The sequence below is a fragment of the Saccopteryx leptura genome, chromosome 6 (genome assembly GCF_036850995.1).
Source record: "Saccopteryx leptura isolate mSacLep1 chromosome 6, mSacLep1_pri_phased_curated, whole genome shotgun sequence".
Classification (NCBI taxonomy): domain Eukaryota; kingdom Metazoa; phylum Chordata; class Mammalia; order Chiroptera; family Emballonuridae; genus Saccopteryx; species Saccopteryx leptura.
The window spans coordinates 87,621,925-87,644,040 of record NC_089508.1 but is presented as its reverse complement, the minus strand read 5'-3'; the positions used below and the strand labels follow the sequence as shown (position 1 = coordinate 87,644,040).

Below are 22,116 nucleotides of genomic sequence, written 5' to 3'. Positions count from 1 at the left end.
AAGGAGCACCAAAATATATAAGACAGCTACTTATTGACCTTAAAACAAAAACTAACAAAAATACAATCATACTTGGAGACCTCAATACTCCGCTGACGGCTCTAGATCGGTCATCCAAACAGAGAATCAATAAAGAGATAGTGGCCTTGAACGAAATACTAGAACACCTGGATATGATAGACATCTACAGGACACTTCATCCCAAAGCGACAGAGTATACATTTTTCTCTAGTGTACATGGAACATTCTCAAGAATTGACCATATGTTGGGCCACAAAGACAATATCAGCAAATTTAGAAAAATTGAAATTGTACCAAGCATATTTTCTGATCATAAAGCCTTGAAACTAGAATTCAACTGCAAAAAAGAGGGGGAAAAAACCACAAAAATGTGGAAACTAAACAACATACTTCTAAAAAATGAATGGGTCAAAGAAGAAATAAGCGCAGAGATCAAAAGATACATACAGACAAATGAAAATGAAAATACGACATATCAGAATCTCTGGGATGCTGCAAAAGCAGTAATAAGAGGAAAGTTCATATCACTTCAGGCCTATATGAACAAAGAAGAGAGAGCTGAAGTAAACCACTTAACTTCACACCTTAAGGAACTAGAAAAAGAAGAACAAAGACAACCCAAAACCAGCCGAAGAAAGGAGATAATAAAAATCAGAGCAGAAATAAATGAAATAGAGAACAGAAAAACTATAGAAAAAATCAATAAAACAAGGAGCTGGTTCTTTGAAAAGATCAACAAAATTGACAAACCCTTGGCAAGACTCACCAAGGAAAAAAGGCACAGGACTCAAATAAATAAAATCCAAAATGAAAGAGGAGAGATCACCACAGACATCATAGATATACAAAGAATTATTGTAGAATACTATGAAAAATTATATGCCACCAAATACAACAATCTAGAAGAAATGGATAAATTCCTAGAACAATACAACCTTCCTAGACTGAGTCATGAAGAAGCAGAAAGCCTAAACAGACCAATCAGCAGGGAGGAAATAGAAAAAACTATTAAAAACCTCCCCAAAAATAAAAGTCCAGGCCCAGACGGTTATACTAGTGAATTCTATCAAACATTCAAAGAAGACTTGGTTCCTATTCTACTCAAAGTCTTCCAAAAAATTGAAGAAGAAGCAATACTTCCAAACACATTTTATGAGGCCAACATAACCCTCATACCAAAACCTGGCAAGGATGGCACAAAGAAAGAAAACTACAGACCAATATCTCTAATGAATACAGATGCTAAAATCTAAACAAAATACTGGCAAACCGAATACAACAACATATTAAAAAAATAATACATCATGATCAAGTGGGATTCATCCCAGAATCTCAAGGATGGTTCAACATACGCAAAACGGTTAACGTAATACACCATATCAACAAAACAAAGAACAAAAACCATATGATCTTATCAATAGATGCAGAAAAGGCTTTTGATAAAATACAACACAATTTTATGTTTAAGACTCTCAACAAAATGGGTATAGAAGGAAAATATCTCAACATGATAAAGGCCATATATGATAAACCATCAGCCAACATCATTTTAAATGGCATAAAACTGAGGACTTTCTACCTTAAATCAGGAACAAGACAGGGTTGTCCACTCTCTCCACTCTTATTTAACGTGGTACTAGAAGTTCTGGCCAGAGCAATAAGACAAGACAAAGAAATAAAAGGCATCCATATTGGAAAAGAAGAAGTAAAGGTATCACTTTTTGCTGATGATATGATCCTATACATCGAAAACCCGAAGGACTCCACAAAAAGATTATTAGAAACAATAAACCAATACAGTAAGGTCGCAGGATACAAAATTAACATACAGAAGTCCATAGCCTTTCTCCATGCCAACAATGAAATATTAGAAAACGAACTCAAAAAAATAATCCCCTTCACGATTGCAACAAAAAAAATAAAATACCTAGGAATAAACATAACAAAGAATGTAAAGGACCTATATAATGAAAATTACAAAGCATTGTTAAGAGAAATCGAAAAAGATACAATGAGATGGAAAAATATTCCTTGTTCTTGGATAGGAAGAATAAATATAATCAAAATGGCCATATTACCCAAAGCAATATACAAATTTAATGCAATTCCCATCAAAATCCCTATGGGATTTTTTAAAGAAATGGAACAAAAAATCATCAGATTTATATGGAACTATAAAAAACCCCGAATAGCCAAAACAATCCTAAGGAAAAAGAATGAAGCTGGGGGCATTACAATACCTGACTTTAAACTATATTATAGGGCCACAATAATCAAAACAGCATGGTATTGGCAGAAAAATAGACACTCAGACCAATGGAACAGAATAGAAAGCCCAGAAATAAAACCACATATATATGGTCAAATAATCTTTGATAAAGGGGCCAACAACACACAATGGAGAAAAGAAAGCCTCTTCAACAAATGGTGTTGGGAAAACTGGAAAGCCACATGCAAAAGAATGAAACTCGACTACAGCCTGTCCCCGTGTACTAAAATTAATTCAAAATGGATCAAAGACCTAAATATAAGACCTGAAACAATAAAGTACATAGAAGAAGACATAGGTACTAAACTCATGGACCTGGGTTTTAAAGAACATTTTATGAACTTGACTCCAATGGCAAGAGAAGTGAAGGCAAAGATAAATGAATGGGACTACATCAGAATAAAAAGTTTTTGCTCAGCAAGAGAAACTGATATAAAAATAAACAGACAGCCAACTAAATGGGAAATGATATTTTCAAACAACAGCTCAGATAAGGGCCTAATTTCCAAAATTTACAAAGAACTCATAAAACTCAACAACAAACAAACAAACAATCCAATAAAAAAATGGGAAGAAGACATGAATAGACACTTCTCCCAGGAAGAGATACAAATGGCCAACAGATATATGAAAAAATGCTCAGCTTCATTAGTTATTAGGGAAATGCAAATCAAAACCACAATGAGATACCACCTCACCCCTGTTAGATTAGCTATGATCAACAAGACGGGTAATAGCAAATGTTGGAGAAGCTGTGGAGAAAAAGGAACCCTCATTCACTGTTGGTGGGACTGTAAAGTAGTACAACCATTATGGAGGAAAGTATGGTGGTTCCTCAAAAAACTGCAAATAGAACTACCTTATGACCCAGCAATCCCTCTACTGGGTATATACCCCAAAACCTCAGAAACATTGATACGTGAAGACACATGTAGCCCCATGTTCATTGCAGCACTGTTCACAGTGGCCAAGACATGGAAACAACCAAAAAGCCCTTCAATAGAAGACTGGATAAAGAAGATGTGGCACATATACACTATGGAATACTACTCAGCCATAAGAAACGATGACATCAGATCATTTACAGCAAAATGGTGGGATCTTGATAACATTATAAGGAGTGAAATAAGTAAATCAGAAAAAAACAAGAACTACATGATTCCATACATTGGTGGAACATAAAAATGAGACTAAGAGACATGGACAAGAGTGTGATGGTTACCAGGGGTGGGGGGAGGGAGGACAGGGGGAGAGTTAGGGGGAGGAGGAGGGGCACAGAGAACTAGATAGAGGGTGGCGAAGGACAATCTGACTTTGGGCGAGGGGTATGCAACATAATTTAATGACAAAATAACCTAGACATGTTTTCTTTGAATATATGTACCCTGATTTATTAATGTCATCCCATTACCATTAATAAAAATTTATTTAAAAAAAAAAAAAATAAAGGAGAATTTCCACAATTATCTCAATAAAGTTATTAAAATACTACTCTATGTATCTCTTTGAGTCCAATTTTCTTCCTCTTCATTAACCAGGTATAAGAATCCAGCTATCTTCTTTTCTATTAAGTCAGACATATGAGATTTATAAAAATGCAAAAACAGTACTGCTCTTTATATCCCTTTCTTATATTAAAATTTTAGTTGTTTTTTTAAAATAAAAGTATGTTAATTATGTAAGATGTAATTGGTTTTTATTATTTTTAAATGAACCTACAATTGCTTAAAAATTTCTCAGTTTTAAATTCAAATCAGTAACATTGATAGATATAAACCACAGCTTTTTGAGGTCTTTGAAAATTTTTAAGTGTGCAAAGGGGTTTTGAGACCAAAAAGTTTGGGAGCCACTGATCTATGTACAGGGGCTATGCTGAGGTGATGACCATGACTGACAGGCAAAGCATGCCTTCAGCTGAGATGAAACCCTGTGCCTTAGACTGTGCGATTCCAATCAAGAAGCTGAGACCTGAGCCTGGAAAGCAGAAGCTTAGGAAGCTTCCTATGTTTGCTTCGGGAGGGGAGGGTGACTGTGAGTAGAACGAGACATTGCACATGGAAAATAAAGAGAGGAGTAAAGAATCATTATTATTATTTGTTTTGTATTTTTCTGAAGTTGGAAACAGGGAGGCAGTCAGATAGACTCCCGTATGCGCCCAACCAGGATCCACTCGGCACGTCCACCAGGGGTCGATGCTCTGCCCATCTGGGGCGTTGCTCTGTTGCAACCAGAGCCATTCTAGTGCCTGAGGCAGAGGCCACAGAGCCATCCTCAGCGCCTGGGCCAACTTTGCTCCAATGGAGCCCCGGCTGCGGGAGGGGAAGAGAGAGACAGAGAGGAAGGAGAGGGGGAGGGGTGGAGAAGCAGATGGGCGCTTCTCCTGTGTGCCCTGGCCGGGAATCAAACCATGGACTCCTGCACGCCAGGCCGACACTTTACCACTGAGCCAACCAGCCAGGGCCAAGAATCATTATTTTGAAAACTGAATCCTGGCAGTCAGCAAGGGCCCCAGTCATTATTCATTCATCACTAAGGGGCTCTCCACCAGCCAGAAGGGCCCTAAATGCTTCCCTCTTCTATTTGGGTTAAAGATCAGTCCTCTTCAGAGCAAGGGGCCAACCTGTTGTCTCCTACCCAGAGACTGTGTGGCCTTCGTGAGCCTGCTCTGTGGCCAGTGCCACGGGGCTCATAGGGGACAGGCACGCTGCAGGTGGAGGGGGCACTTCCTTCCTTGCCACGGATGTTAGCTGACCCTTCAGGAATGCCTTGACTCTCACTCATACTGGAAACCAGGGCTGTCAGCTACAGAAGGCTTTGCTCTGCAGCCAGTGTATCTAAGCTTCAGGATAGATCTCAGTCACAGGTTTCTGCCTGTCCTCCTCTGAGTAGCTGAGCTTCCTCCAGTTATGCCCTTTCTAAATTAACTTATGAATCAAAGGGCATTTTCAGTTAAGTGCCCTAGTTAAGTACCCCATCTGAAACTATTTCAAGACACAGTTATTACCCACAGCAGCCTATGTGGGGGCAGGAAGTACATACACATGGAACATTTAATGAGAAATAACGTGTAAAAAACATGGGTAAATCTGTGTTTTCTTAAGAAATAAGATAATGCATTAGAAGGTACAACACCTATAGTAATAATTACATTTAAAAGAAATTAGAAAAATGATAAGACCTTTCTCTCTTATTACTTTCCTAATAGGTCCTTTATCTAAAGCTCTTTATATTTCTAGAATAGGCCCACATTACATGGAGATTAAAGAAACAGGAAAGAAAAAGCTCTACCATGAAGCTGAGGAGCCTTTCAAGGGATAAATGAAATGATAACATGGAAAAGACCCTTTTTTGCTATGATAAATTTGGAATACCATTTTCCTTTATGTATGTATGTATGTATGTATGTATTTATTTATTTATTATTTTTCTGAAGTTAGAAGCGGGGGGGGGGCAGTCAGACAGACTCCCCCATGCGCCCAACCAGGATCCACCTGGCATGCCCACCAGAGGGCGATGCTCTGCCCATCTAAGGTGTTGCTCCATTGTGGCTGGAGCCATTCTAGCTCCTGAGGCGGAGGCCATAGAGCCGTCCTCAGTGTCCGGGGCAACTTTGCTCCAATGGAGTCTTGGCTGTGGGAGGGGAAGAGGGAGACAGAGAGGAAGGAGAGGGGGAAGGGTGGAGAAGCAGATGGGCACTTCTCCTCTGTGCCCTGGCCAGGAATTGAACCCGGGACTCCTGCATGCCAGGCTGATGCTCTACCACTGAGCCAACCGGCCAGGGCCCCATTTCCCTTTTTGAGATGGCTCATACAATTAGTCCCTGTAGTGAATACTTTATTTTCTTTCTCTGGTATCAGTGGGGAAATGCTGACGATTTCGGCAGGAATATCAACAGCAAAGGGAGTCAATTCTGGAGATAAATTTGAACCTCTTTCTTAATCAAAGAGAGACAGATAATATAGTATTAAGAACAGTTACAAATAAAAAATTTCATTTCTGTTGCTTTTCTAAGTTCTTTGGTAACGCTGCCCTTCAATGACTTAAAACCCATTTTAGTATTCATAGGAAACACAGCTTGTGAAAGAGGACAGACTCCAGGAAAAAGGTAAGGGTGAGGCAGACAGCTTAAAGCTACTGTTTGCTATAAGGTATGGCTCATATTTCTCTCTCACACACATATACATGCACATGCACACACATGCCTAAATACTCCTCCTAGAACCTCTACCTCCCATAATGAAGTTGCTTCCACATTTGTTGCAACTGCACGATTTTTACCCACTGATTTACATATGTCAAGAAGGCCTTGCCAAGTGCACTAGTTGGTTTAGCTCATGGGATTTTAAAAAAGCTATTGCATTCTTTTCAAAAAGGACAAAGGAAGAAAGAAATATGTGCAACCACACGCTTGTTTTCTGCTGAGCCATAAAATAAATCCTGCGGAACAGAATGCCTCAGGGCAGCTAGTCATGCGCATGTGGTTTCTCTGACAATTATAAATGGTGTCATTTATGAAATTATTATTAACATTCTAGCTCGCTCCACTTTTGCAATTAGTGTAATTAGAGAGAGTCACATTTAGGCAATTATATAAAATATATGATCTAGAAACTGCACTTAGAGTCATTGCTCAGTCTAACTTGGAACGGAAGTATTTCTAAGGCATTGTATTGTTTAGGAAGACCTGATGCCTGAAAGACACTTTGAAAGAAAAATAGCTGCTTCACTATATGATTTCTGGGTTAGTCAGCTATGCCACACAAGAAGAAAAGCTTCGAGTGTCTTTAAATTAGAGTTAGCCTTAGCACATCGGTTTCAGAGCCCAGGTGTTACTGTTATTTACTTTCTTTCACTTGCCATTTTGTAACCTGTTATAGGACCTCAGAACCCCAACCTCACCAGTCTGTGAACCTTATAAGAAATTTCTGTAGTGTCACCCACAATAGTTGGTAAACTCTTTTTTCAATGGTCCATGATCAGCTTCGCGATGCCGACGACACTAAGAGAAAGGTCATTTATTCTCGTGGTGTAGGTTTACATTTTTAGGCTGCAGCAGTCTGGAAAAAACCTTTTTTTTCATCTCTAAATTTAGTTCAGAGTCCACGTGGCTATCATGCAATGAAGTGTATGCTTATTATCAAAGAGCAGATCTTGGCCTCTGGCAAAGCAAATTCCTGTAGCTTACAGATTCCAAACCTATGCGGGTGTTTCATTTCCATGAGTGCACTCTTCTATCCGGGTCAGTTTGGAAGGAAAAGACTTCTGGTTACATTGAGGAGAGGGAGCGAATAAAAATGCACTATATTGGTAGTTGAAACTTGGAAAACAATTCATAATGCTCACACATTGGAAAAGAAAAATAACTATGTGCATTTTAATTATGTACATTGACTGTTAAATTCCAGGTGTTTAAAAAGTCAGTTTGTGCTATGCTGTAACTGCTGGCAGCATTAACAGGTGGTAGAGAATTTCTAAGTGAAAAGAACAAGTGTATTTTGACCTCTGCTTTCTTCCTGCCTGTGGTAGGCTGAATAATGTCCCCAACCCCCAAAGGTGTTTACCTCCTAATTCTGGGATCCCATGAATACCAGGAAAATTTACATAGCAAAAGGCATGCGGCATAAGTAATCAAGTTAAGAATCTTTAGTTGGGGAGATTATTCTGGATTATCTGGGTGCATTTCACTAAATGTACTGTATTTTTTGCTTCATAAAATGCACCTTCCCCCCAAAAAAAGTGGAGGGGAAAATGCCTGTGCGTCTTATGGAGCAAAAAATATGGTATTTTATTAAATATTCTAACATACCATTTGGTTCAGAATATTTTTTTCTTATTTTCCTCCTTAAAACCCTAGGTGTGTTTTATGGTCAGGTGTATCTTATTGAGCGAAAAATGCGGTAATCACAAGGGGCCTTTTAAGAAGGAGGCAGGAGAGTAAGGGCCAGAGAAGGACATGTGATGACGGAAGCAGAGGTTGGACTGATACCACTGCAGCAAGGAGCTGCTCGTCAGAGAAATCCAGGAGACCTTGAACAGCCAGGAAAGGCAAGAAACGGATTCTTGAGCCTCAAGAAACAGATTCTTCAGCCTCCAAAAGGAATGCAATGCTGCTGACCAGTTTTAGATGTGTGATCTCCAGAAGTTGGAGGTAATAAGTTTGCATTGTTTTAAAGCCACTAGGTTTGTGGTAATTTGTTACAGCAGCAACAGGAAAGTAAGACACTCCCACTGATGGAAAATGCTGGGTGGAGGATATTTGAGTCCTTCCCCAAAGCTGTGAGTCAGACTGGAGGGTCTCTGTGAACAAGCAAGCTGCTATTAAGGTACCCACAGAAGCTGGCAGAGACCAGGCTTGGCTTTCGTGACAGAGTGCCGACACAATGGAGGTCTGCCTGGGTCTGGCCAGAGCCTCTGTCAAACCAGGACAACATTAAACATAGAAAGCACCTACTGCAAAACTGCTGTGGCCAATGAGAAGATGTACTTAGGGCACAGATGGCATATGCCCTAGTTTCCTGGACACATTTTAGCCTCTTCTGTCCTGAACATCAAGGGCTAGAACTGCCAACATTTCAACACTAAGCGTGGAGTACATGAAAGATGCTAACAATGATAACCGCTCTGACATCATGAATATTTCTGACCACATATCCAGCATTTATTTGTCCCTTCTTCCTTAACAGAACCCAGATTTTGTAGACATATGTGCCTCTCTACCTCAGAGCCCATGTCCCTCAAAGCTGACGCAACCCCATGCCAGAGGTGGGCTCTATTGAGTTCATTTACCATTTTATTCTCTAGTCACACTCACTGGTTCATAGGTGGACCTGTGACCAAATTCTCCAATCAGTGGTGATCTCAGGATCCTTGTTTCATGAATTCCAGGGCAGGAGAAACTTTCTTGCTTGTCCCTCAGACACTGTTGTGATTAGATATGAGGCCCAAATCTGCAGCCACCATCTCGCACAGAGAGCTGGCGAGCCCGGGACTAACTCAGCCTGGGGGCTGGCCCGATCTCGAAACTCCCATGTATGCCTTGAACTTACCGCTACTCTACCTGAATTGGGTGTTTTCTCCCCCCCACCCCAGAAAGCATCTGATATGATACATGTGCAGATGAAGTTCTTATGACCTATAACTTTGCAGATTCACTTCAGAACTTGAGAGGCATACAAACATCCAAGTACTAGGACATTAAACTGAGCACTATTTCATAGAATCCTTGTCACATGTTGCGGTTAGAAAATGGTAGAGCTAGCATTCACACCTTGGCTGCTGGAATCTAAAGCAGCGCAGAGCTGCTTACTTTCAACAGATTCATAAAATTCAGAAAAAATTAGTAATGCTTTAAATTTGTGTTATACTATCTAGATGCTCTCTGATAATAAACTGCAAAATGGATTCAGAAATAAATACTAAAAATCATAAAGCTTTAGCTGTTTTTCTAATGGACTCTGAGCTGAGCAGATCACTTACTTTCCCAGAGCTGCAATTTTTTCACTAATAAAATGAAGTTAGCAATATAAAATTCATGTTGGAGAAAGTGAATGCAAGTGTGGGTGGTGACGAGGGGGCTGGGTATTTCGTTCCAGCTCTGGCTGTGTGACCATGGCCGAGTTGTTTTACTTCTCCACGTCTATCTACTTCTAGGAAGCCGAGTCACTGGGTTAATATTCTAGAAATCTTTGGCTCTCTGACCCACTGAACTCTTGAAAGGGTTGGACTCATTTAATAAAATATCAAATGAATGCCTAAAGCTTCATTGGGTTACATTGATGAGCTCCAAGAATTTTACCACCACATTTTAATGCCAACCAGCAATATCCTGGCATTACCTAGTTTGCTTTTACTAATAGTAAAACCTGAGATTGAGAAAGATCTTACAATGTCAGGGGTTACTGACCACAGTAAGTGGCCATTATCAAAGCATCACTGCATACCACTAATCACTTACGTAGAGGAGATGAGCGGTGACAAGCTGATGGCCTTTCTGATTACTGTCCTGATTAATGTCTGAGGAAGAACCCTTTCCCTGTCAGGGGTCAGATGGCACAACAGCCTGCTGACTTAGTTGGGAAGATTTACTGGGGAAGGTCTTATGCCTCTGCACTCTGTGACCCAGAGCTTCCCCTGGGCTGAAGGACTGGTCTGCATTAAATAAAGTGGCTGAACACATACTACTTATTAGCATAGAAGGTCAGGGTAAGTTAAATCCACTGACTGCAAGGGGAGTTGGAAAATTCATCATGTGAATTTCTCGTTGTTTGCCCGGGGCCTCTCTGGCCCAGGTGGTGCAGCAGGTACCATTTTGTCTCCTTCCACTAGAACAAGGGTGCTGCTGGAACCCCTGAGGACAAGTACACATGTCTGAGAACCTGAAAGAAAAGGCCCACAAAGACTACACGGAGCGCTGTTCCTGGGTGACCAGAAAGAACTGCTCCACTTACTACACGTCACTAGGGCCCAAGGATCAGGCACTGGCTGCAGGCTCCCCAGAGGCACGCGATGGCTCAGGGCCCGCCCCAGACTCGGGCCCCAGACTCTGCAGCAAGTAACTCGACCTCTAAGGAAGTGCCCGGCCCTCGCTCATCCCAGTTCTGTATGCAAGTTTTCGACGTGTACACTTGTCTCCTTCTCTACTGGCTTCACTGGCTGGGAAATAGGGGTAAAAGTTCAAGCTGCTGTCTAGAACGTTCTATTTCTAATTACAGTAATAGCCGCCGATTTTTACCATGAGCTTCCTATGCCTCAGACCCCGTGCTAATCACTGCACCTGAGTGATCGTTTAACCCTAACAACCGCTACGTAAGAATAGAAAAAGACGCAACAGAAGCAGTTTCCTCAACAATGATGGTTGCTATTAGACTAATCCTCACTACGTTTTTTTAGTTGGGCAAAGGAACACTTGAACTTGATAAACAAACCGAGGCTCCTGCAGACAGGTGGTCTGCTGAGGCCGCGCGCGCGGGGTGAGGGCTGGAGCGGGAGCGCTGCCTCGACCCCCAGCTGCGTGAACCCCCCACCTCGCCCAGTCGGTTGGGCCTGGCTGCCTTGACCTTGGCTCTCAGGGCCGGCTGTGTGTAGACAGTTGGATATTTCTCCTGAATTTGTTTCTAAATTTCCCTGCCTCAGTGGTTTTCCACCTTGGCCAGAGCCTCCCCACCTGGGACGATGGAGACAAGCACGGAAGTAAAAGAACTGTTTCTCCAGCCACTGGACACACCCCCCCCCCCGCACCCACCCCCCCCCCCCCCCCCCCCCGCCCCCAGCAGCCCTGCAGACAGCCACCTCTGTGGCTCCCTGGGGTCTCATCCATCATGTGGAGATAATTAGCCTGTTGTTTCTGAAATCAGTCAACCAGCCCCATAATCACTTTCTCAAAAACGTTCAGGCAGTTAAATGACCTGTGGTGACGACGGGGAAAGAGCAGAGAGAGAACAGACGATGTTGCCGGCGTGCCAGGGAGGGTGTCCCTGAAATGAAGACGGAGGCCTGACTCGGGGCGGAGAACACACAGCGCAGTATACGGACGGTGTACTGTAGACGTGCACACCTGAGATCTGTGTAATTTTATCAACCAATGTCACCCCAACAGATTTAATAAAAAATTAGAAAAAAAAGATGGAGCAAAGATGGGACAGCAAAGGACTCAGGAGACTGAGGCCTCTGTCTTTATTCTCCTTGGGAAGTAATGAACCTGCTTTTATTTTAGTTTCCATGTCTATTTAGCACAGAGAATAAACTGATTATGAGGCAGCTACAGGCCATGCATGCTCAGTGTCCCCTCCCTGTCCTGTCCCCACATGCCTGCAGCCCCCTCCCAGCCTCCCCTGCACAGTGCTCTGAAAGGGCAGGAGCCCTGGACATGGAGCAGGATTCCAGTCTTGGCCTCTTTCTTACTTATTGCAAGAACCTTGTCCAAATTATTTTGCTTCTCTCAGGCTTAGCTGCCTGGCACGCAAAACAGGAACCTGGCTGTCACTGTCTCTGGTTGTTTGCTGTGAGCATGGAACCAGCTGAGGGAATGTGAAGCACTGAGTGCAGTACCTGGCACAAAGCAGGTGCTCATGAAATGTCAGCTTTCTGTTCCCCTGACAACCGAGTGCTCCTCTCCATCACTAAACCCCAGCTACCAACCGAGTGCTCCTCTCCATCACTAAACCCCAGCTACCAACCGAGTGCTCCTCTCCATCACTAAATCCCAGCATCAGACGCAGGGGACCGGTTGTGCATCTATTGCTGAGAGGCACGGGGCCGGGAGCCAGTGCGTCATCAGAGTGAGTTCTGCTTCCTGCCTTGTCATCCGTGAGGACGAGCTCCTTACAGCCTCAGATCCTCCATTTCCTCATCTGCTCACTAGGACTAGTGGTGCCTGCTTTGTCTGCCATGCAGGGCTCTCCAGGCGAATGAGAGGGGTAGAAAATCTTCTTGCGACTTCTAATGAGGTGAAGAAAACTCCGCCCCTCCCCTCTTTGTCTGTTAACTCAGTGGCCCATCTCACAGGGATCCATAGAGTCTATCTGTAACAACCTCTCCTCTTCATGTTTCTAACTGGTTGCCAAGATATACGGACCCTACCTTTGTATGGCGTCTGGCACCTAGAGCTCACATCTCGATTTTGACACCTGTATCAGTTTTCCGTGCTGCTGTGACAAATCACTACACACTTAGTGACAAAACAGCACAGATTTACTGTCTTACAGTTCTGCGGACCGAAGTCAGACCCAGATTTGGGCTAACCCAGAATGGTTGTCGGGGGGAGAGAAAAAACCTAACGTTTCTCGAGGACCTACTTTGTGCCAGGTCCTGTGACAGATGCCGCTGCCGGAGGAGTAACAGTGGCTACATATTTCTATTTAGGGAAAGCCTGCTTAAACTGTAGCGCGTGAGAAACACAGACGCAGGGGCCTAGAACAGGCAAAACATCTTCTAGGGCATCTGCTGGATTGGGATGCAAGAACAAAGTGTCACCCAGTATGGTGGGCTGCTACGAGCAGCTTTTATCTCTTCACTATCATATGACCTTTTGATAAGATCCTAACAGCTTTCATCCACAGTACAAATTAGAGTTAGTTTAGGCACATTCAGTAACTCTGAGCCAGCAAGCAGGATTCTCATGAGTTTCAGGTCCTATGACCCCAGCTTCTCATAAAGGCGAAATTGTGCTACCCACCCCGAAAACTCCACATACAGATCTTTGGCTTGGTTGACTTTTTGATGTTAAAATTTTGACTTCTGTTGGGTTCAGATTTCCTACATATAACGATGAGTCAAGTAGTGAGTAACCTCACAGGTGTAGTACTAGGCAAGATAAAAAGATGATGGTTTTAAAGAGCCCTTCTGTTGTAATTTTTATGTTAGGGGCTCCTGCTCTATATACTGATACATCCTTTGGCCAGTTTTATGGGCAATGGAAAGAGGGTGGAATCAGAGTCAGAAGACCTGAGTCAAGTCACAGCCTGACTCATCTTGGTTCCCTTGAGCTGAGGACAGACACCTGGAAATTTTTCTGAAATGAGGTAAAGATGGAAAGAATAAATGAAAGTATCCCTTTGTTCTTCTGAGTCCCATTTTCATCAACCACACAATGGAAGAGTTAAAAAAAAAAAGAAAAGAAGAAGAAAAAAGTAACAGCAGTGATTAATATAGTCAATCATCCCTTGATGTCTTCAAGGGACTGGTGCTAGGACCCCTGCTGACACCAAACTCCTTGGATGCTCAAGTCCCTTACAGAAAATGATGCAGCACTTGCAAAGGACCAGTGCACATCCTCCTGTATACTTTAAACCATCTCTAGATTACCTAATACAATGTATATATTGTAAATAGTTGTTAGACTGCATTATTTAGGGAATAGTGACAAGAAAGTTTGTACATGTTCAGTACAAACACCACCCTTTTAGACCAAACTACATAGGACACATCAGCAACAACAGAACTATGCAGAGCCCAAAGATATGGAGAGTTGACTGTGCAAAGTATTTGGTAAACTGTCAATTCACGATTGCATTATTCTCATTATTCTTTTAATATTTTACGAAATGCAAGACTAAGAGAACTCAGATAAGCAATAATATGAACACAGTTGCCAATATAAAGGATTCTGACTCCTCTATCACATCTGGCTACATTTTCAGAAACATTGCCTCCATTCGGTCAAGTTAAAAATAATTTTGGGGGTATAAATGTTAAGCCATTCCTAAGATTTTCTATGAAAATGGCTGCTCTGAGTGAGGAGCTTTATGTATCTGAAATATTTGGCAGGGAATCCATATGCTGATAACCAGAAATGCTTGACCACTTTCTCTTTCTATGTGTGGGACTCCAGGATAGACGACTTATGACATGATACTTGTACCCTTCATAGTTCTGTTTGAGGAAGGGAAGTAGAATAGGGTAGAGACATGGAGCTCATACTGGGGTGGCCTCTCAGGTTTGCATGTTTTACCAGAATGGAGAGAACACGTCTTTCTGTCTGAGGGCTGGGGTAGCAGTGCTAAAGATTAGAGTCCTTGGAGCCTGGGCACCATTCTTAGAGTTCAGAGGACTTCACAGAGCCAGATGATTTCATCTGATTGACTCCATTTCCCTAACATGAAATGGTCACCTTGGAGGACACCTAGTCGTGACGTAATCTATTACAAAGAAGTATCCACTTTCAAAATAGACTCTCAGCAGGTAATACAGGTCAGCAAAGCCTATTTTTATTGCTGCTTTGGCAGGAACCACAAAGGGAGTCTGAACTCACATTTTTGTGCCTTTAGAATCCTGCTGGCACATCCTCACCAAATACCTGCCCCCCTTCCATGGTGACAGATGGGACTGATCAAGGGTTGCCAGGGCAACTGCTGCCAAATACCCCATACACTTTTCTAGAGGCTTCAAAAGCTCTGCTGATAAATGGTGAGGGTTCTTCCCTTTCAGAGATAGTCTGACAAAGATAGCAGGTCAATGCAAAGGGCAGTAAGATCTATGAACCCCAAAGCAGTGTTTCAGACAAACTAATCATATCTTGACAGTCTATTGCTCTAGTCTATGATTTGAAAGCATATTCTAAGATGGATAGGAACAGAGAACAGGAAAAAGGGCAACTATATTAAATGTGGGAAATTCCTTCTTCTTTAGACAAATGAAATATTTGCAGAATTTGATACTAAAGAGTAGACTGATTATATGCAACAGGCAGACAATGTTCCTTTTGAAATGTTAATGGTTTATATAGACAGTAAACTTTCTCATAGAACAAATTATGATCTTGTTTTAAAATAGGTCATATGGTAGGAGTCACCTATACTATAAGAATTAAAGGAATAAAATTGTACAAGGTTTGGCATTGTTGCAAAAATAGAAGGTCAAAGTCCTCTCGGTTATTACATTATGAAAATCAGAGCCAACAAATAAAAACAACCTCCCTAAAACCCCATGCCCTATTTCCTTTACTCTTTCTTTTATTATTATTTTGTTTCCTCACTGAGGCAATTTTCAATGCTAAGGAACCACAACAATGGTTAGAAGAGGAAGATTATGGAAACAAAATAAAGAACAGAAATATATTTCTAGGCATTTTTAACCAGAGATACAACAAGAGCAGACTCACCAAGCAATAGACCCCTTAGGTTTCAAATGACTCCGCACGGAAATTCCTTGAAATTCCTTAAGTCCAAAGAAAAGCACAGCCCAGAATACACAGCATAACTACCACTGATGATAACAGACACCCAGATGCTTTCTTTGAAGCTAAGCAGCCCATCTCTATCTTAGGTGTTTGTTAGAAAGCTAATTCTTTAACTCCATCTTAGAAGAGCACTGTGTTGGCGGTGCTGTGATTGAAGGGCGCTGTCACTTACTAGGGCATTTCTCTTCCTCCGCTGTCATCTGCTCCTTTTCTGACTTGGAAGGGCCTTTGATTTTCTGCACCAAGGTACAGAGTTTGCGAGTCCAGGAGGTGTCCTCCTCCTCCTCTTCCTCTTCCTCCAGGGGAACTCCTAGCAAGTCAGAACAGAGTGCAAAGTGTGAACACTTTATATAACCATCATATGATTGAGAGAACATAGGAACTCTGCTTCCCACCCTCCTGGTACTTTAAATGTTTACCTATATAATGTCATTTCACAGGTTTTTTTTTTTTTAAAGATGATTTCTTGTGTACAAGAACATCACGTAATTTCAATCCCAATATTTAACTCTTCTAACCTATACCCCTCAAAGCGCTTAAGATTATCAGAAGGAAAGAGTTAGCATTGAGTTACTTCAAATGAAAAGACCATCTTCTTTCCAATACGTTACTCAATCCGCTGATGAATAAACAGTACTAACTCTAAGAGCCACTGAAAAGCAGCAGACATGTATCAAAGGCTGGGATTACTGGTTTAGCATACTTAGGGGCAGAAGTGATAATAGTGTATCATTGTAAAACTGACAAAGCGAACGGGATCAGAATCTTGACTCGGTTAGGAGCAGAGTCCCACTCCCAACTGTCTAACCTGAAATGAGTTGAGTGAGATTTACGTAAGGATCAGTTATTTTTTTCCCCTTCTTCAGAGATGCAGTCCCTTTTTATATCTCAGCAAAGTCTCTTCCAGGTCAAAGAAATTTCAGTTATGGATTATGCCTGGATTATTTCCTTTATCTTTCTCTGACCCAAGTAGTTTAGATAAAACCATTTCTTAAATAGTTACTCTTGTCATTTTAAATAGAAAAATCCGCCCCCTCCCCATCTTCTACTGAAGGCATCGGGAACAGACTTGTCTTTGATAGAGCGGCATCCTAGCAGCTCACCGCAGTGAGTGAGAAGGTCCTCGTGGAAGTCATACAGCTCCTCCCGGACCTCATCTGGGCAGGGGCAGTTCTCTCCCAGTTGAAAGTTAAGAAGCATGTTGATCTTTGAGGGACAAAGAAGAATGAATAGTTGGTTCTCAATGTTGGTCTGAAGAACTCATATTCTGCCTTAGACAGATACCTAACATTCTTTGCAAATTTTATTTAACTCAATTTTTGTGTGTGTGTGAAAAAGGTTAACATATAAACATAGCTTGCATTTTTTGATTATAAAAGTAGTTTATTAATTGTACAAAATTTGGATAATACCTAAGGAAGAAAATTTACTGAGATCTCACCACCCAAAGATAACCACTGGTAATATTTTAGTAAATATCTTCCAGTCTTTATGTATGCAGATTGAGATTATACGCTAAATAAACTTCTTTGAAATTTTTTTCTGCTTTAACATTTATCTTGAGAATTTTCTTGTTTCCTTAATCTAATTTATTTAATTTTAATTTTATTTTTTTAAGTGAGAGGAGGGAAGATAGTGAAATAGACTCCCACATGTGCCCTAATGGGGATGCACCCAGCAACTCCCGTGTGGAACTGATGCTCAAATCAACTGAGCTCTCCTCAGCTCCTGGGGCTGACACTCAAACCAACAGAGCCACTGGCTAAGGGAGGGGGAAAGGGAGGGAGAGAGAAGCAGATGGTCACTTCCCATGTGTGCCTTGACCAGGGACCGAACCTAGGACATCCACACGCCTGGGCCAATGCTTTAGTGGCTAGAGTCTAGCCACTGAGCCAACCGGCCAAGGCCTAACCTGATTTTTAATACATGCTATGCATTTTTATTATATGGATAAATAGCAATTTATGTAAATTTATGTAAATTAATGACATATTATGATATATTTAAGTTATTTTCATTTTTTATCCTTATAAATAAAGTTGATTTTAATTTCCATTTACATAACTTTTGTTCAAATCTCTGACCATTTTCTTAGGATAAAAAGCAACATGACCAGATTTAAAGGTTTGCATATTTTAATGGCTTTTGATATAAATTGCCATATTGCTCTCCAGGAAGCTCCAAACAGTTTGTATTATGATTGAATTTATACAGGAGTGTGCATTTCTTTGCCATCTCCATTACAGAAATGAGAGTTAACACATTTTCAAATATTTTCCAATTTAATGGGTGAAAAATATTATACCCATGTTGCTTTAATTTGCATTTAATTGAAGTTGAACTTTGTTTTTCCACACAAAAGGACCATCTTTATTTCATATTTTATAAATATCCCATGCATGTTTTCTTCCATTCTTCTGTTGGGTAATTATCGTTTTAAAAATTAATCGACGAGTAACTTTGCACATCTCTAGACTGGTAACATATACCCCCAATCCCCAATATATTTTCCCATTTTCAGTGAGCTTTTAATTTTGTTTATGTGATTTTTTTGACATGTAGGTTTTATGTTTTGCAGTCAATCTATCATTTTTTTTTTCATTAATAGTTTTGTCTCAGGGATTTTTAACTGTTTTCTTTGCCATGGACCACTCTGACAGCCTAGGGAAACCCATGGATTCCTTCTAAAATTACCTGAAATAAAATATCAAGGATTACAAAGAGAAATAATGATACTGAAATCTAGTAATCAAGATCATAAAAAGAAAATCTGTGATATAGTAGCGTAGGTACTTGTTTATTAACTCTTAGACAAAGGGTCGTGGGGGCAGGTCTTATGTCCATTGCGATCTTGAGGCATGTAATGGATGCAAGTGATATTTCAAGGTACTAGAACCACTGGTATATGATATGAAAAAAATATGCAATTTATGTTTGGTAACAAAGTCAGGTCCTGCTTTGCTGCCTACCTTTATAATTAAAAAAAAATACCATCAGCAATTAATGAAAAGTTGGTAAAAAAGCTGTCATTCATTTCCCACTCAGATTTCTATCTGTCTGATTTCTTCCCGCAGACCCATGACTCTAGGCTAGTGAACATCTGGAGGGACTGGAGCAGTAAGTATCTGCTCTGCTGCCTCTGGCGGGGCAGCCCAAACTACAGGCAAAATGCTATTTTCTCCTTCTGTTTAGGATTCTAGGTTAAAAACAAAACAAAACAACTTTCAATCTTTTTTTATTAAACTATGAACCTCATTTAATATTGTTAAGAAGATCTTTAATCAAAGCTTCCACTGCAGACACTATAGTTTGTAATAAAATCATACTTATAAAACAAGTTGAAAAAGTAATTTTTGTGGTTGTTCCATAATGTTAATTTATGGTAATTATATCAACAACATATATTGGTGGGTCATTTATTAAATAAAAATAATCTGGTTTCAGAATTAGAATGTTAATTTCTTTATTGACAGCTCTTTCCTTCAGTGGAACACTTAGGACACAGCACACCCCAGCTGCAGGGCATAAAACCACAGGGGGGTGAGCCGAACTTTCCACTAGAGGTCATACCCATTAATGAAGCCCTTTTGAAAGCCAGACTTGCTGACTATATTCGGCTAATTTGCCAACAATCATTGAACTACTCCTAGTTTTACCTACTCTTGTATGTAGTCATATCCTCCAAGTATGGTTTTTTGTTTTTTGTTTTTGTCTCTCTAGATACTGTATGGAAGCTGGAAACCTCTATTTTCTCCTTAAAGGTGACAGAAGGGTGGGGGAATCATATCATTGTTTTAAAATTCTAATTCTTATGCATCCTGTTTTTCAAGTGATCTTTGCATTGCTTTTCCCTAAAATCGATCCAAATCTTCCATATCCTTTGCCGATGTTAAATTCTTATTTAGAGAGCTCTATGGGTAGATAGATACCCTGTAGAAATGAATACTCTGGGAGGAGTGGCAGATGGGATAGCTGGCATTGACAGTGGTTAGTATCCCTTATTTCTTTTCATTTCTAGACCAGCAGTATCAGCATTACCTGGAAACTTGCTAAAAATGCAAATTTTTGGGCCACATGCTGGACCGACTGAACTAAACTGTAGAGGTGGGACCAGCCATCTGTGTTTTATAAAGTCCTTCTGGTGATTCTGATGTCTGCTTAAGAATCACAGGTCTAACACATTGGAGAAGAATTTCTGGAGTTACATACAGGCTTCTTAAATGAGTCTGAAATGACAGTGCAGTGGATTATCTTGTAGGCTAAAGTGATGATCGGCCCTGGGCATGCAGAGGAGAAAGTAAGGAAGCAGAATGGGAAAGGAAGGGTGGGAGCAGGATCGTGAGCCATGCCCATGAGGACAGCGCATCCACTCTCAGGTTGGGAAATGTTGACCATATTCTGTTGATCTCTGATAGATAGCAGTGAATTCTGGAAAAACTGGACAGGCACTTGTTAAGTGGTGGCTCCATGCTGGGGTGCAAGTTGGACACCGACAGTGATCTGGTCTTTGGTTTAGTGATGGGGACATAGGTTTGAGGGAAGGGAGGGGGCCCTGCCCTCTGTGCAGCGTTGCAAGGGCTGTTTTCCCACCCAGAAGCTCACTGGCCGGTGCTCCTCAGCTGTCAGACCAGGCCTGTCCCCTGCTGTTGTGCCTAGTCTTCTAATCTGCCGCAGCTCTCGTGGCTGTCAGGCTGTCAAGTGCCCTGCCCCGGAGGGTTCAAGTCCTTCCTTAGGAATGGGATGGAGGCTCAGAAAGGGGTCTTCACCTGCTCCTGTGGGGGTGAGCGGAACTCCTTGGTCTTCCGGGCGGTCAGGGCTGCAGACATGTTCAGGGCCTGCATGAGCTCATTGTAGCGGAACTTCTGATTTGCCTGGAGCTTGGAGACATAAATGTCGCCAAATGCCACAATGGCCTCCACTCGGTGCTGCAGCTCACAGTCACAGAGATAGCTGAGGAGCTCACACATCTGCAATAAAAGGGTGTATATATGCTAACGTAACAAAGCTTTAGGTAAACTGAGGAAGCACCTAGCATCTTCATTTTATCTATGGTAACACTGAGATTTGGGCAGTTTAAGTAACCTCTCCCACGTCACACAGTCAGCACAGAGCTATTACTTGAAGCCAAGTTGGCCTGAATCCAGAGACCAGCTCTTCACCATTGAGGCCAGAAGAACAATGGAAATAAACTCACTACAGACAGAGTAAATCCGTCTGTGGAGAGAGAGAAGAGACATTTTTGCGGGAGTGTTTTCTTCAGGCTCTATGCTTAGTATAGAAACCAGCATGGAATTGCACGGGGAGCAGTGGCTCCTTCCTGACATCTCTGGCTCGCTCACTGTTTTCATTTATAAGCATCATATTTCTGAGCCTAGTTCTTTAGGACTGTTACTGTCACTGCTTTCATCACCATTGGAACTTATACTGTAAGAAGAGAAACAGTAGCCATAACTTACTGAGCACGAACTGTTTGCCGGACATTTGTGCCAGACACTTGCTGTACTTTATCTCCTCTGATCCCTGGGTTCCTGACATTGTTAGTAAAGCAGAACTTCCAGTCACCCACCCCCACTGGACCCTTCATGGGATCGGGGGCACTCTTTGGTTTGTCTGGGAGGTGGAAGCTCTCGCCTCGCTGCAGAGTCTCTAGCATGTCTGCATACCTCTGTCAGGTGAACTAGGACCCAAGGCTTATGCCAGTCACTTGTGATGTAATTGCAACATTTAATTAAAAATTACATGAGCCAATGAAATAGGAAAATTAAGTTGAATGATGAAGGGACAGCTGTAAAAAGTAAGTTGGTTTTTTTTTTTTTACAGAAATGCTAAAAATTGGGTGTGAGCAAGAAATTGGGGGGAATCATGAAAATCTAGAAGCAGTCTGCACTCAACTTTCCAATTATCCCTAAATCTTCAGTCTATACAAGCTGGCAATTGTAGATGGTGCATGACAGGTGCCTACTCTGCATAAGAGATGGCTCTGCATGCCAGTCAGAGACACTAAAGGATAGAAGAGCACATGTATACACATGAATACAACATTTGGGGTGTAGATGTAAAATTTGTCATGACTCTCCTCCATAGCCAACATTTCGATCAACAGACCATCTATCCAATCCCATCCCACTGGATAAGAGAGCTTCAGCTACAG

The 22,116-nt window shown here is 41.5% G+C and overlaps 1 protein-coding gene across 1 annotated transcript in view; it reads right to left on the bottom strand.

The window, feature by feature from the left end:
* Positions 1-22,116, bottom strand: part of RYR3 (ryanodine receptor 3) — a 605,631-nt gene that overhangs the window by 188,949 nt on the left and 394,566 nt on the right. The window contains 3 exon segments of the mRNA XM_066388565.1: positions 16,138-16,275; positions 17,069-17,171; positions 20,732-20,932. Of these exon segments, the coding sequence (XP_066244662.1) occupies positions 16,138-16,275; positions 17,069-17,171; positions 20,732-20,932 (442 nt within the window).